General features: G+C 63.1%; 1 protein-coding gene across 1 annotated transcript in view; it reads left to right on the top strand.

The window, feature by feature from the left end:
* MYO18B (myosin XVIIIB) overlaps positions 1-14,458 on the top strand; it is a 37,118-nt gene that overhangs the window by 2,051 nt on the left and 20,609 nt on the right. The window contains 23 exon segments of the mRNA XM_087942826.1: positions 1,440-1,624; positions 2,030-2,185; positions 2,435-3,071; positions 3,287-3,604; positions 4,201-4,313; positions 4,509-4,634; positions 4,636-4,686; positions 4,797-4,995; positions 5,107-5,249; positions 5,391-5,491; positions 5,828-5,891; positions 6,618-6,762; positions 7,643-7,800; positions 8,861-8,967; positions 9,292-9,484; positions 9,754-9,834; positions 10,568-10,700; positions 10,915-11,074; positions 11,778-11,961; positions 12,344-12,536; positions 13,389-13,498; positions 14,137-14,202; positions 14,281-14,409. Of these exon segments, the coding sequence (XP_087798952.1) occupies positions 1,440-1,624; positions 2,030-2,185; positions 2,435-3,071; positions 3,287-3,604; positions 4,201-4,313; positions 4,509-4,634; positions 4,636-4,686; positions 4,797-4,995; positions 5,107-5,249; positions 5,391-5,491; positions 5,828-5,891; positions 6,618-6,762; positions 7,643-7,800; positions 8,861-8,967; positions 9,292-9,484; positions 9,754-9,834; positions 10,568-10,700; positions 10,915-11,074; positions 11,778-11,961; positions 12,344-12,536; positions 13,389-13,498; positions 14,137-14,202; positions 14,281-14,409 (3,752 nt within the window).

The raw sequence follows: 14,458 nt of genomic DNA, 5'->3' as shown, positions 1-14,458 counted from the left end.
AACATTTCTCCCTTTTAAGTCAGTTGCTGTCCCTCCCAGGAAATGGAATCCCAGTTGCTTCCCAGTTCTCCTCAGTGGCCAGAGAGAGGCTGGCCGTCTCTGCTCATCTTTAGATTCCTCCCACCAGAATTGCCATGTTTGGAAATGTGAATAGCGGAACCGTCTTTTCCTCCGGTCACCAAAGTGCAATTAGATCTTGTCAGTAGGTGGGAGGGTTTTCCTTTGGTCTGAACCTGTTCATGAAATGAAATCATCCAAGGCCCTGTTTTTCTCCCCACGACTGCCCTCTCAGGAGCCAGACTGCCAAATACGTGTGTGTGTGTGTGTGTGTGTGTGTGTGTGTAATAAGAACAACAAGCATGCCCCTGATTCAGAGGTTCTGGGGGCCCGGAAGGGAGCAGGGCCTTCAACTCTGGCCCACAGCCCCCTTTCCACCTCCGGCCGGCCAGCAGGAGCCCCTCTCCTCTCCTCTCTGAGCCGAGCAAAAGGCGGCTCCTTCTGAGCACCCCCCCGCCGGGGCCTTTCAATAAAGCTCAGAGCAGTTTCAAAGCGGGGGTGGGGGGTTGAAGGAGAAGGCCTGGTCCGATCAGGCTCTTTGGAGGCTGCTGGGGGGCTTAGGAAGATGGCCGTGGTGTGAGCAGAGAGGACAGGTGGCGGCTGCTCCAAGGGCTCCGGATGGAGTCCGGCTTCTTTGCGAGGGCGCTGGGTCCGGAGCTCCGCTTGAGGCCGCTGGGAGGCCTTTGAGGCATTCCTCCCTTGGGTGCCCCCACCTCTCAGGGGAAGGCTCAGGCCAGGCCGGCCCTGCAGGGGCTTCTCTCTTTAGGGGGCTGGGGAGCTGGTATGGCCCAAGAAGTCAGCTGGGCTCCTCCTCCTCCCCTCCCCCCTGGGGTCCAGGCACAGCAGGGTGACTTTGATGCTGGCTGGGGCGTTTGAGGGGCGCGGAGGTGCAGGGGGTGGGGAGGGGCTGCTAGAAGCTGCGAAGGCTACATTTCCAAGAGGTCAGCAGGAAAAGCCGGCTGTTGTCCAGGGAAGCCTGTCCAGAGGCTTGGGGAGGCTGTGCCGCTTGGCATGGAGTCCAAGCTTGGAATATTGGGGGGCGAGGGCTGCCTGGAAAATGGGCCGCTCAGCCAGGGAGGGTCCCTCCAGGGGTCGAGGTCTCTCGGGGCCTTCGCCTTGGGGGAAGGGAAGCCTGTCTCCTCAGGCGTTGTGTGCCCCCCACCTGTCTTGGAGTGGGAGGGGTTGCGGGAGGCTGTGCCTGTGAGAAGGAGACCACCAGGGTGAGAAGGGCCGGGGGGGGGGGCCACCTCTCCTTCAGGGCCCTGGGAAAACAGAGGCACAATCTGGGGCGCCCACCCTGCCTGGGTCTCCGAAGGGGCCGGCTGAGCCTGACCGCCCTCTCCTCTTCTTCCGGCCCCCGTCTGGGTGTGCGCCCCCTCCAGAGGGACGCAGGCTGCTGCCGCCGCGTGTCTCCACCCGTGAAGCTCGGCCCCCCTCGTCAGCATGGCCATCTCGTCACGACTCGCCCTGTGGGAGCAGAAGGGAAGTGGATCTCAGCTGCATGGGGCAACGTGGAGAGCCGCATGAGCTTTGGGGCCCTCCAGAGGCCCCCTGGCAGGCCCTCAAGGCAAAGCCCTGCGGCTGCTGAGCCCCCCGGCTGCTAATGCTTGATTCCTCCTCTGCCTTGTTGGCTTCCTTTCATGAACTTCTCGGCTTTGGACTGGCAACTAATTCCCACCCCAGAGTTGAAGGCCACGGGAGCATCGCGTCTGTCCAAAGAAACGGGCAGCTTCCTATCTCTTACCACTTGCCAGGGGGTGGGGTGGGGGTGTTTAGTTCCATTAGGACCTCCGGAGCATGTGCAGAGCCCCCTCCCCTCGCAGCGCATCTGGGGCTTCGGCTTGGTCTCTGAAGCGCCTTCCATGGGTTGGGGAGGGGTCTTCTGTTCCCAGAGGCAGGGCGGTTGGTGGGGGCCTGCTCAAAGGGGCCCCTTCCATTTCCCCCGATTGACTGAATAACTTGGCGTGAACAGATCCGGGAAGAGGACCGAAGCCCCCCGCTGACCTCCCCGCCTTTGCCCTTCTCCATCATTCCTGGGGGCTTCATCAAGCAGCTCGTGCGGCAGAACGAGAAGGAGTCCAAGGCCCTGAGGCTGAGAGAGGACGTCGCCTCAGACCCCCAGGAAGAGGTGAGTGGCCGGGGAGTGCCATCCCCCCTCGGGGTCCCCTCTGGAGAGGCGGCTCGCGTCCTGGTTGGGCGCAGGAGCAGAGCCGGCCCGGATGGGAGCCTGCCGTGTGCCAGTGGCCCTGGAGGCCCCTCCCCCATTCTCAGAATCCTCGGGGGAGGGTCTGTCTTTGCCCCCAGGGAGAAATCTCTGCCCCCTTTGTGCCCTTCGGTCCCCTGGCAAAAGTTCCAACCGGCTTTTCTTTGCTTCCAGCCTCTCAGCAAGCCGGTTGCGATCAAGGAGGCCGACCTCTTGGAAGTGGGGGGTGGCATGGCCAGCAGCAAGGGGCAGCTGAACGGGGAGAAGCCGGCAGGGGACGGGAGGGTGGCGCTCCCGGAGAAGAAGACCCTGCCCTTCCGGATAGGCCCCCAAGAAGGAACGCCAAGCTCTTTGGGCCGGATCCGGGCCCGGCTGCTCCTCCCAAGGCCGAAGAGAAGGTGCCCCTGGCCGGAGGCCCCAAAGCGTCCACTGCAGAGGCGAGCCAGGGCCCGCTGGACACGGCAGCCGCGCAGGGCAAGCGCAGTGAGAGCCCCAGGAAGGAGGCGGCGGCCCAAGGAAGGGCCAAAGCAGGCGGGGGGCCAAAGGGACGGGGAAGAGGAAAGAGGCGGACGGAGAGGAGCTGGGAGAGAAGGGGGAGCGGAAGGGGGAAGAAAGCGCAGGGAGGGCAGGAGACGAGGCCAAAGCCAAGGAGGGGCCAGGAGAGGCCTTGGCAGCTGCCCGGAGGGGGCCTGGAGGAGCCCAGCAAGCCGAAGCCTCTGGAGCAGCGGCCGAGATAAAGGGGAAATGCCCGGAAGGAGCAGCGAAAGAAGAAGGACGAGGGGCTCCGGAGGAGGGTCCCGACTCCAGCAAGGTGAGCGGGGAGCTGCCTGGCCTCCAGGGCCTGCGCTTGAATGCTCGGGGCCTTCTCCCCACCTCTGGCCCCCAAAACGGGGAAGGGTGCTTAGAATTCACCCTTTTCTCTTGGTTTGGATTTCCTCTGGCTCTCCCCATCCGCCTTTCCATGAGGGAGGCCCGTTGCATGCATCTCTCCCCTGAGTGTCGGTTTGACCCTTTTGTGCTGAGAAGGGGGGGAAACGGAGCCACCGCGGCTCAGAGCCCTCCAGGAAACTGCCCCACTGCACCCAGCCACGGGGGCCTCTTCCGGGGGCCTTGAAGTGGGGCAGGGCCTTCAGGGGCGAAGGCACCGAGAGGCTGGAGACTCCTGGGATCTCAGAGGGTCCCTGGGGAGCTCCCACCCCACCTTTGCAAGGAAACCAGTGAAACTGTCCACTCCCCATTTCAAACTGGGAGCACTCCGCCTTCTTCCCCTTCAGCAGGACCCTGAGGACGTCTGGTTTGAAACGGAGAAGATCTGGCTGGTTCAGAAGGATCAATTCGCTCTCGGTAGGTTTGGCTTGTGCCGCTGAGGGGCTGTGGGGCGGGGGGAGGAGAGCAGCCCCCTCCCCAGGGACTTTGGAAGTGGGGGGAGGAATGAATGAGTTCAGGTCTTATGCTGGGTTTTATGCTTTGCCTTGTTTTATTGCTATGTTTGTGGCTGAGACGGTTTATTATTTTAGGATTTGATGATTTAGGGTTTTTTTATGTTTCATCTACCGTGGATGTTTTAATTAATTTTTCATATCGAGAAAGCTGCTGAGAGTCCTTGAACTCTTGTGGAATATCAATGCGATAAATAAGGAAAAGGCAGAGATTATTCTCCCCTTGCTGTTTGCTTTTGTGACTGGGGGGGGGGGTGAGTGAGCGAGGGTGAGGGGGTGCACAGGCTATATCCCCGTGAAGACCGGAGCACCTGGGGCAGGCAGGAGGCAGGCAGGGTCACTGAAGAAGAGAGCCGCTTTCCTTCCGTGGGGCCTGTCCGGACCCAGAGCCGAGCCAAGGAGCCCCTCCTGGGGCTGGGCCTCCTGCTGAGGTGGGGAGGCCCGCTGCCTTCGGGGAAGGGCTGCTCAGGGACCGGATCGGAGCTCGTCTTTGTTCTGCAGCCACCGAATTGAAGCCTGACGTGGGCACGCCGGGGCTGCCTCCAGGAATCGTGCGCGCTCGCCTGGACGCCGATGGCTCCCTTGTGGAGGTGGGCGAAGGAGAGGTGCAGAAGGTGAGCGCTCCTGCCCCCCGCCTGAAGGCCACTCTGTCTACGGGGTCGCCTTGGCGCAATCCTCTGCCTGTCCCGAGAGCATCCAGTCGGGGTCCCTCCCAATCCTTTCCCTGGGGGAGAAAAGAAGGGAGCCAGGCGGCGAAGGTGGCTTCCTTCCTCCTCCTCCTCTTCCTCCTCCTCCTCCTCCCTCAACAGGCCAATCCACCCAGCCTGGACTACACTGAGGACCTGGCCGCCCTGGTCAGCCTGAACGAGGCGAGCGTCCTCCACGTTCTCCGCCAGAGGTACCAGTCGCAGCTGCCCTACACCTTCTCTGGCCCTCACTTTGGTGGCCCTCAGGCCGGTTCCTTCCACCGCCAGCAGCTCCAGAAAGGTACGGTAACCGGACGGTTGGGCGAAGGGGGCAGACATTGCCCTGGGGCCCCTCTGGCGGGGCCCACCGTGGTTGTGCACAGAACGCACCAGCCCACATTATTTTCCCAGGCCTTCCAAGGCAGGAGGCACAGGATGTCTCCACACATCTTTGCGGTGGCGCAGAGGGCCTACTGGGGCATGCTGGCGCAGCGGCAGGACCAGGCCATCGTGGCCCTGGGCAGAAGCAACACGGGGAAGACCACCACTTGCCAGAACATCCTGGAGTACCTTGTGGCCACCGCGGGCAGCGTGGACAACCGGGTCACAGGTAGGCCACGCTCCGGCCAGCCCCCCACCTCCACCCCCGCCCAGCAGCCTTCGTGTCCCGGAGGGAGGGTGGCAGTGAGGGCCCCGCCTGCATTCTGTTTTGGGTTTGCAGTGGAGAAGATCCAGGCCGTGTTCACCGTGCTCAGAGCCTTTGGCACTGTGTCCGCTGGGCCCAACAGAGCCTCAACCCGCTTCTCCATGGTCCTGGCGCTGGATTTCAGTGCCTCTGGGCACGTAACCGCTGCTCACCTCCAGGTAAGAGGGTTGACTGGCACCGGGTGTGGCGGGGGGGTTTCTGGGACACAGCAGCCCCAAGCTCAAGGGGCACCCCTCGCTGTGCCCAAGTGAGGTGCCCCCTTCAGCTGACCCGGAGTCCGCTTCCTCTCTGCTGCCCAGACGATGCTGCTAGAAAGAGCCCGGGTGGCGCAGCAGCCCGAGGGAGAGGGCACCTTCAACGTCTTCTCACAGATGCTGGCAGGGCTGGGCATGGACCAGAGGTAGGCAGCCGGGCAGGAAGCAGCAGGTGGGAGCGGGGCGACCTTCGGGCTCCCTCGGAATGCCCTGGACCTGGGCGTGGCTTGGGAGGGGCACATCGGCCTCCTGTGGGAACTGGGCGAGGGCCTCCCCGAAGGAGAGGCTGCTGCTCGGCTGGTGCTCCTTTCCCCAGCAGAGGGGGCCAGAGAGCCAAGAAAGGCTGCCATGCCTGGGCACCAGGCCTGCTGGTGGTGAGCAGCTCTTGGTTGCTCTGACTGGCACCCAGGATGCTGAGCAAGCCCACCGGGCACCAGGGCTTTCTGCAAGTGCTTCCCTTTGCCCCCAACTTCTGCCAATAGGTCCACTTTGCACCTGCACCAGATGGCAGAGAACAGCTGCTTTGGCATCAGAGCCAGCCTGAAGGTGAGGATCCCCTGCCCTGCCCTGTCCCACCGTTCCCCTGACTGGGTGTCCCCCAAGGAAGTCTGAGGGGGCCTGAGGAGGGGCAGGGCTGGTCTCTGCCCCTTTCCAGTTCCTGAATGCGGCTCCGCTTGGCCTCCTGGCAGAGGGGAGGGGAGGGGATTGGGGAGGCCCCTCCCCGACGGGAGTTGCTTCAGCATTTAGCCACTTGTCCTTGGCAGCACTAGCCTGCAAGAGACCAGCGGCTGACCAGGTGAGGTTCTGAAAAGAGGACCCCACGCTGGGGAAAGGAGCAGCCCACCCCATTGGCGTGTCTGAAGTGGCCTGGGGGAGCCCTTGCGTGGGCCCCGGGGCAGGTCCTGGGCAGGAAAGGAGGGAGCAGAAAGGGGCCCTTGGCAGGGCGGGTCCCCCTGGGTGAAGGAGATGGGAGCTTCCGCATGCAGATCCCAGCACTGGGGCCTTTCTGTGAAGGCTGCCGCCGCTGCTGCCGCTGGGCCCAGGGGGGTCAGGCAAGTCGTCCCCCCCCCCCCCCGCTGAGACCGTGTTCCATTAGCAGCCTCCCTCCAAGTCCAGTTCTTGCAGAGGAGAGCAGGAAGGCCAGGAAAGGCCTCTCGGGGAGGGGGGCAGCCCCAGGGATTCTAGGCAAAGTCTCCCCCAGCCGGTTCCGTCTTTGCCTGGGCAGAAAGGGGTACCATGGCCCCTGGACCCAGACCCTCTTCCTTCTTGCAGGGGGAAGAGAAGCGGGAGGCTTCGGCTGCCTTTGCACAGCTCCAAGCTGCCCTGGGCACCCTGGGAGTCGAGGCGGCTGAGCAGGAAGCGCTGTGGCGAGTCTTGGCTGGCATTTATCACCTGGGGGCTGCTGGTGTCTGCAAAGGTACAGCCAGGAAGGGGGGGGGCAGCCCCTGCCCTGGCCCTGCCCCCAAAGGCGAGGGGATGCGAGTGGCACCGACTTACTGGGCGAGGCTGGTGAAGGCCCTCCTGGCCGGAAGAGGCACCGTTGCTGAGGCCGAGGGCCGTAGAGCCCTGGGTCTCCCTGGCCTTAGTCGAAAGGCCTCCTGGCTTCTGGGTCTGCAGCTGGCCAGCGAGATCCAATCCCTCCGCTCTCCCGGGCCCGTTCCAGGTGCCCAGGGGATTATAGACGGGCTCAGGCGCCCTCTTGGATCCCTTTGGCCGGCTGTGAGGCCCCCACCCAGGTCTCCTCTGCTGGCCTGGCCAGCCGTCTTCCGGCTTCCTTCCCTGCTCGTCCCTTGAGCTGGGCGGGAGTTTCTTTGACGGAAAGAGACTCCTCCTGTTTGCAAGGCCCTCTTAAGATGGAGAGAGAGAGAGAGAGAGAGAAGCTGCGGAGTTGCTCCTAACTTCTTTGGGGTGGGGGAGGCTGCAGTCTCTCCTGGTGATGGATGCCCTTCCCTTTCCAAGAGACAGGCACGCAGGGCCAGGGAATCTGCTGGGGCGATCGCAGGCAGGCAGGCAGGCAGGCGGTAATGGTGGTGGCCCCTCAGTGATGCTGTTGCAATGGGGGCGCCTGGCAGCTCCTCCTCACTCGCTTTTGAGGACTGGGAAGTGGCCGCAGCGGCTGGGCCTTGGTTGGCTGAGCCTGGGGGTGCATCACCACCTTCGCTGGGCCTGGGGAAGGTGTGGGGGCCCCCAGCCACGGCTCAGTCACCCTCTGCCCCCGCCCTCCACTGGCCATTCCAGGACTCCCGGGGTAGCGGGCAGCGGTTCCGCATGGCCAGGCTCTCCTCCTCTTCCTCCAGTGGGCAGGAAACAGTTCCTGAAGTTCGAGTGGGCCAACCAGGCGGCGGACGTCCTGGGCTGCGAGGCGGAGGAGCTTTCCACGGCCGTCTTCAAGCACCACCTGCAACGCATCCTGGAGCAGGTCACCGCGGGAGCCCACTTGGAGGAACCCCGGACGGTATGGCTGCTCCCCTGCCCCCTCCGCCCCCCAGCGTGCTTTCTCCTTGGTCTCCTCCCAGGCCCCTTGACCCCGGGTGGGGCTCCAAGCTCTGCGCCTGGACCCTTTGCAGCCCTGTTCTTCTTTCCTCAGGGAGACCCCTGACTCTTTCTGCTTGCACCCCCCTCACACACCCCCCACCCCACCTGTGAGGCCTACCTCCACACAGGGAGACACCTGGGAGGTGTGAACAGGAAGGAAGGAAGGAGGCAGCCTCTGAGGCCCTGGACGCTCCTCCCAGATCAGTGGCGCTCCCTCCCTGGGCCAAATCCCCTTCCCCTTTTCCAGCTGCCTTTCCATCCCCCTCCCTCCCCTAAGCCGGCTATTGTGCACTGTGTCGCAACCAGCTCTTGGTTGGGACTGGACCAAGCCGTGGTGCTGCTGCCAATTGGGAGGCAGCCAGTAAGCCTCAGATGGTCTCCTAGCAACCGGACCAGGTGCCAGGTGAGACACCTGCTTGGCTGGTTTGTTGCTGGGCCCTGCTGAGGATTGGCAGGGGGCTTCTGCCCCTCCCCGTTGGAGGAGAAGGCAGGGACGTTTCTGTCGTAGGGGGGCAAAGCCAACATCCACGAGGGGACAATTCGGGAGGTCTTGAATTCTTAGTTCTTCTTGTGTTATTTGCTTTGCAATAAAAATGGCCTCGTCCCTCCTTTCCATTGTCCAAGGAAATTGGACACCTCAGCTGGTTACTTCATTGGGGGGGGGGGAGCAGTTTCGTGACTGGACTCAGAGCCACGTGGTCCCTCCAAAGCCAAGGAGCCCCCCCCCCAGCCCCTTTCCTTGGGAGGGGGAGGGGTTTGCTGCAGTCCCAGGCCAGCGGTCGAATCAGCCCAGGTGGCCAATGACACAGTGACTGGGGATATCAAAACTGCGGCTGCCCCTGATAACAACCACGATCCCTCTGGCCCTCACCTCGAGAGATAGGTTGCGGGGGGATCCCTTCGTGGATCCTTAAGGTCTTCTGTTCTGCTTGTGGGCAGCTTGGCTGGGGGTCCCGCTGGAGGGGATCCCCACCCACTAGTCCTTTTCTTCCCCAGGCCCCAAGCTGAGCGGGGTGGAGTGCCTGGAGGGCATGGCTGCTGGCCTCTACGAGGAGCTCTTTGCGGCCGTGGTGATGCTGGTCAACAGGTGGGCAGCCCTTCGGCACCCGAGGCGGGAGGGCCATAATAATAACCCATTCAACGGGTAGGATGCCCCAGGAGACCAAGGCCAGTCAGGAGAGGAACACGCCCCCGTGTGTAGCCCCTCCCCAGACGCAGAGGGGCTTCCAGGTGGAGCGGACTCTGCCGCAGCAGGCAGGGGGGGGAGGGAAGCTGCGGGGGGGGGGGCTGCGATGGATTAATAATGGATGTGGCTTTGCGGGATTCAGGCGAAGGTCTCAGTCTGGCTGGGGAAAGCAAGCAGCCCCCAGAAACGGGGGTGTAACGGGGGAGCCCTCCTCCTCCCTTGCAGGTCCTTCTCCTCCAGCCAGCTCTCCATGGCCTCCCTGATGGTGGTGGACACCCCTGGCTTCCTCAGCCCCCGGCATCAGAAGAGAAAGCGGGCGGCCACCTTTGAGGAGTTCTGCCACAACTACGGGCAGGAGCGCTTGCAGGGGCTCTTCTACAGGGCCAGCCTGGAGTCCGAAGTGGGCAGGTACCAGGAGGTGAGGCACCCACCCTGCAGCTTTGCCCCCGGGAGGGTCTCCCAGGCCAGGGGAGGGGGATCTCCTGCAGTGTCCCAGTCCCCCTCCCCCACTCGGGGGCTTGCTGGACCTTGGCCCCCCTGCTGTCCCTCTCCGGCCAAGAACGGCTTGGGGGAAAGGCCAAAGGCCAAGCGAAGGCTTAGAGGAAAAGATGGGGGGCAGTGGGGAAGAAGAGAAAAGAGGACTCCTTCCAAGCCCCAGCCTCCCCCCCCCCGGTCACTGTTTCCTAGGAAAACGTGGAGGTGCCTTTTGACCTGCCTGAGCTCTTGCCAGCCTCCACGGTGGCCCTCGTGGATCAGAACCCGTCCCAGGTAATTCGGAGGCTGGGGGCTGCTTGCCGAGGGTTTGTTGGCAGGGCAAAGCCTTCCTGGTGCCAAGAGCAGCGCTGGAGGCTTCGGGTGCAGGGCTGGCACGAAGCGAGAGAGGTGGGAGGGTTGGTAAAACCCACCCAGAGCAGCACATCTGGGGGAAGCTTTGCCCCCAAGGATGCCAGTCCAGCTAGGGAGGAGCCCTCAGCGCCAGAGAAGGTGGACAGAAGAAGGTTAGGGCTCTGAGTGCCCTTCCCTGCCCGACGATTCAGAAATCCCCCGGGTGCTCTGTGCCCGTGCTGTGAGAGGCCCAGGAGCCAGGGGAAGGGGGCCCCAAGGGATTCCAGGATGGCATTAACTGGCACGCTGCTGCCCCTGGTCGGCATGGCTGTGCTTGACCTGGAGGGACAGATCCACCGTGGCCACAATGGATGCAGGGAGGGAGAAGCAGACCTTTCCCCCTCCCCCAACAAAATTATGAGGAGCTGACAAATCTGCTTCCCCCTCGCCAACCTGCAGATTGCTAGGAGGAAAATGTAATATTTCCTGTACAGATGGAATGATATAATAATACGTATGTAGCCCCCAATAAATAAAGGATAATTAAAATGAGTAATCATTAGTGATTAACAAACCACAGCAAATTTGTTCCAAACCTCAGTGGGACAGGAGGGTCGGGGGAGGGGGATGCTGGGGGGCTGATGCCACGTAGCTCAGCCGGTCTGTCCCCCTTTAGATGCCTCCCTCTTCCGGGGGGCCCTCGGAGGACCCCCAGGGCCTGCTCTGGATCCTGGACGAGGAGGCCCTGATGCAGGGCTCCAGCGACAGCAGAGCCCTCGACCGCCTGTGCTCAGCCTTTGGGAAGGAAGGTAAGGCCGGAGGGGAGGGCAAAGGGGGGCTCTCCCCTTCCTCAGGGGCGGCCTTGGGGCCTCTCAGGGTCTCTCCTTCCAGGGCATTCCATGGGAGGGCTGCCCACTTCGTGCCCAGCAAGGCCGTGGCACAGAGACTGCCTGGCCCTCTGAGCCCTCCATCCTCCCGCACCCCGGCCGAGCAGCTAAGCCTTACTCCGCCTCTTCGCTGCAGAGCAGGGGGTCCTGCGCAGGTGTGAGCAGCCCCTGCAGTTTGAGGTTGCCCACCGGCTGGGCAAGGACCCCGTCCGCTACGATGCCACCGGCTGGGTGAGCAAGGCCAAGTGGAACCTCTCCGTGCAAAACGCCATCCAGCTCCTGCAGCAGTCCAAGATGTGAGTGAGTGGGGGGAGGGAGGGAGGGGGCCCGTGGTCTGAGACGGCCTCAGGGGTTGCCTGCCTGCCTGCCCGGGGGGGGGCAGGTGAGCTTCCCAGGGTGGCCAGGAAGCTGTCTGCTGTCTGGGTCAATGCCCATTGAGCATTGGTGCTCGCCATCTTTGCGCCAAACTGTGCAAGCAAGGAAGGCACAGGTGCCAATGGAAGGGGGCCAGGAGGGGGTTGGAGCCGGGCCCGGCTGTCTTGCCCTCTCCTGCCTCTCGCGGGCCTTGCCAAAACAGCTTTATTTGAACTGGGACGGGTGGTAGACGTTCATTCGGGGAGGGGGGCATGAAAGGCCAGGGGCAAACCAGCCCTCGGCTCCCCTGCCCTTCGGCCAGGGAGAAAGGCAGGAGCCCCTATGGGAAAAGGCCACCGATGTGGGTCAGCTTCTGGCTCACCCTGGAGGAGGTTTGGATCTGGGGGGAGGCTCAGGCTCCAGGGAAAAAGGACCCGTGAGGAGGAAGCGGTGGGTGGGTCTCCCTTCCCAGAAGCCCCAGGCCGCCCACAGGCTCCCCTCCCACGGCAGCCAGGCCGAGAGAGAGAGTCGGGCCCGCCACCCAACGGCTGGGCCAAACTAGCTGCCAGGGGCCCCATTTGGGAGGGTCTGGGGAGGCCGAGAGGGAGGGCCTTCCTGCTGACCAGCCCCCCTTCCTTCCCACAGAGGGGCTCTGAGGAAGGTCTTCCTGCCACGCGCCCAGGTGCCTCTGCTCTGCCGCTCTGTGGCGGGCTGGGAGGGCCACTCCCAGCAGGCCCTGAAGCGCAGCGGCTGCCTCCGGAAAACCTTCAGTGGCAGCTTCGCCACCGTGAGGAGGAGGTCGGTGTGCGCCCAGATCAAGCTGCAGCTGGTGAGCGAAGCGCCTGGGCTGGGCTGGGGGGCGGCCTGGGATCCCCTTCCGGTTGCGCTGGATTTCTCCCTGTGGATCCATTTGCATCCCGGTTGGTCGGTTTGCAAAGGCAGCTCCTGAAATTCCGACCCGGAGAACCGAGTCGAGGCGGGGAGATCCTCCTTCGCTTCCAACAGATCTTTGTGCACAGAAATCCCTTTGTGAATGTGGCCGAGAAGGGAGGGAGCGGATTTGGGAGGTGCAGGCGCCTCGTTCCCAGGACAGCCTGAGAGGATTGGGGGGTGTTCCGGGTGGATCCTCCTGGAAACGAAGCTTCTGCGGAGCCTGGCTGCCACTGCCGCCTCCTCCGATGAGGCAAGGAAGATCCCTCCTCTCCCCACAGGACGCTCTCAGCAATCTGGTCAAGCGCTCTCGGATCCACTTCCTCCATTGCCTTGACCCGGGGACCCCGGAAGTGCCTCGGCCGCCCACGGAGGCCTCAGAAGCCGCCCCAGGACCGGCGTGGGACGTTCCCGCCCTGCGTGCCCAGCTCTCCGGCAGCCTGATCCTGGAGGCCTTGCGGCTCCACAGAATTGGTGCGGAAGGGAGGTTTTGGGGTCCCCCTGCCGAGTGCAAGGAAGGGCGGTGCTGGGGGGGTGGGATGTCAGCCCCCTTCCTGGCTGGTGCAGTTGTGGTGCAGGTTACACGAAAGGCGACTGACGGAGACAGGAAGTGGGGAAGTTTGGCCTGACTGTGGAAGGAAGCCTAGAAGCGGCCAAGACCAACTTCTAGCTGGGAATTTTGGGCATTGTAGTCACCAGAGAACTGGGCAGGGGGCGCTAGGATGTTCCCCCCCCCCTCCACATGGCTGGCTGGTTCGTGCTGCCCCAAATCTCTTTCCTTTCTGAGCAGCTTGTTGGTGTTTGCAATGACAAAATGCCACTTCTCTTTGCTTGTTTGTTTTGGGGGGATTTATAAAGTGTGTTTCTGCACATGGTTCCCAGGACAGCGCACTCTTTAAAATAATAAGTGCAAACACCATGAAATTCAATAAAAGAGCAGCGTAAATCTCAGAAACGGCTGTAATGTCAATAAAACCCAGCAGAAGCCGTACAAGCGACAGCCCGGAGCAAAGCATGTAGACGCCGCAGGGCAAGTTCCAGGGGATGCCGCCCTAGGAGCTCTTTCCCTGTGGGATCTCTGGGCCTGGGGTGCTGCAAAGCCCCCTATCAATCTTACAAAAACCTGCCCCCCCCCATGCCCCCTGTTTAATTTCCAGCTGGGGGTGCAGGGGGATTTCTGGGGCCTGGCCAGGACTCGGCTCTTTGGGTTGGGAGACAGGTGTTAAACTGAACGGGCAAGGTGGGACTTGCTCCTCCGGGCTCTTTTGGGTGGGTGTGGCGGGGTCTGGGGGGCCAAGCGCCTCACCTCCGTTTCTGCTCGGGCAGGCTATGCGGATCGCATGGAGCTGACCCAGTTCCGGCGGCGCTTCCAGGGCTTGGCTCAGCCGGAGATGAAGAAGTTCACCTCGGCCTATGAGCTGCCGGATGAGAAGAAGGTCAGAAGCCCCGGAGAAGGGACGGGGGGAGGGGTGAGCCCAGGGGGCCACGGCAGCTTCAGCCACACAACAGGAGAGCCGACCACCAGGCCCGTCCGCCTGCTGGCCGTGAAGCGGGCGCCCGGGAAGGAAGCGTGCGCAGGCCTTGTGCCGGGAAAGCAGCCGCCCCGTGGATCCTCTCAGCGGGTGGGGTTCAGGCGGAGGACTGAGCAAGGGCGCTTGGCAGGTGGCGCTGCAGGGAGACTCATTCGACAAGCGCTCCAGCTCCCTCACCTGCCCGGGGGTTTCTTGAGTTCTGGGGGGTCTGAGTGGCACAAGGAATGGGGGGAGGGGGGCGGAAGCTTCCCAGGTTCAATTCCAGCTTCCAGCCCGAGTCTCCCCACAAAGGAACCCCAAAGGGAGGCCCAGCAGCTGAAGACGTGGGGGGCGCAGGGGCCGGGCGACTTTCTCCCCTGTGACGTCCGAAATGACCCCGGCTCTCCTGAGCCATAAGAGAGAGAGAGAGAGAGAGAGAGACAATGTCCCGATCTCTAGTTGGGCGATGCCAGCAGTCAAGAGGGGGCATCCCAGCCCTTTGTGGGGCGGCTCCTCCCGGAGATTTCGGGCTTGGAGGGACTGTGTGCTCTTCCCCTCTGCAGGCTCTGGAGGAGCTCTTCCGGGCCCTCGATTTGGAGAAGAAGAGCGTTGCGCTGGGCCGCACTCAGGTACTGGGGGCATCCTGCCTGGGGCTTCTCGCCTGCCTGCTGAGAGACGGCCGCTTCACCCTCCGACCCCCTTGGCAGGTCTTCCTGAAGACCGGCGTCCTTCCGCGGCTGGAGAAGCAGCGAGAGAAGCTGGTCTCCCAGAGCCTGGTCCCGCTCCAGGCGGCCTGCAGGGGCTTCCTCTCCCGCCAGAGGTTCAGGAAGTTGAAGGTAGCCCTGCTCTGCAGCGGGGGAGGGCCGCCCTGGTGGCTTTCAGCAG

This window comes from Notechis scutatus, chromosome 13 (assembly GCF_049901735.1).
Source record: "Notechis scutatus isolate UNSWTSFEM ecotype Mainland chromosome 13, rNotScu1.2, whole genome shotgun sequence".
Taxonomy (NCBI): domain Eukaryota; kingdom Metazoa; phylum Chordata; class Lepidosauria; order Squamata; family Elapidae; genus Notechis; species Notechis scutatus.
This window is presented reverse-complemented; position numbering and strand designations above follow the sequence as displayed.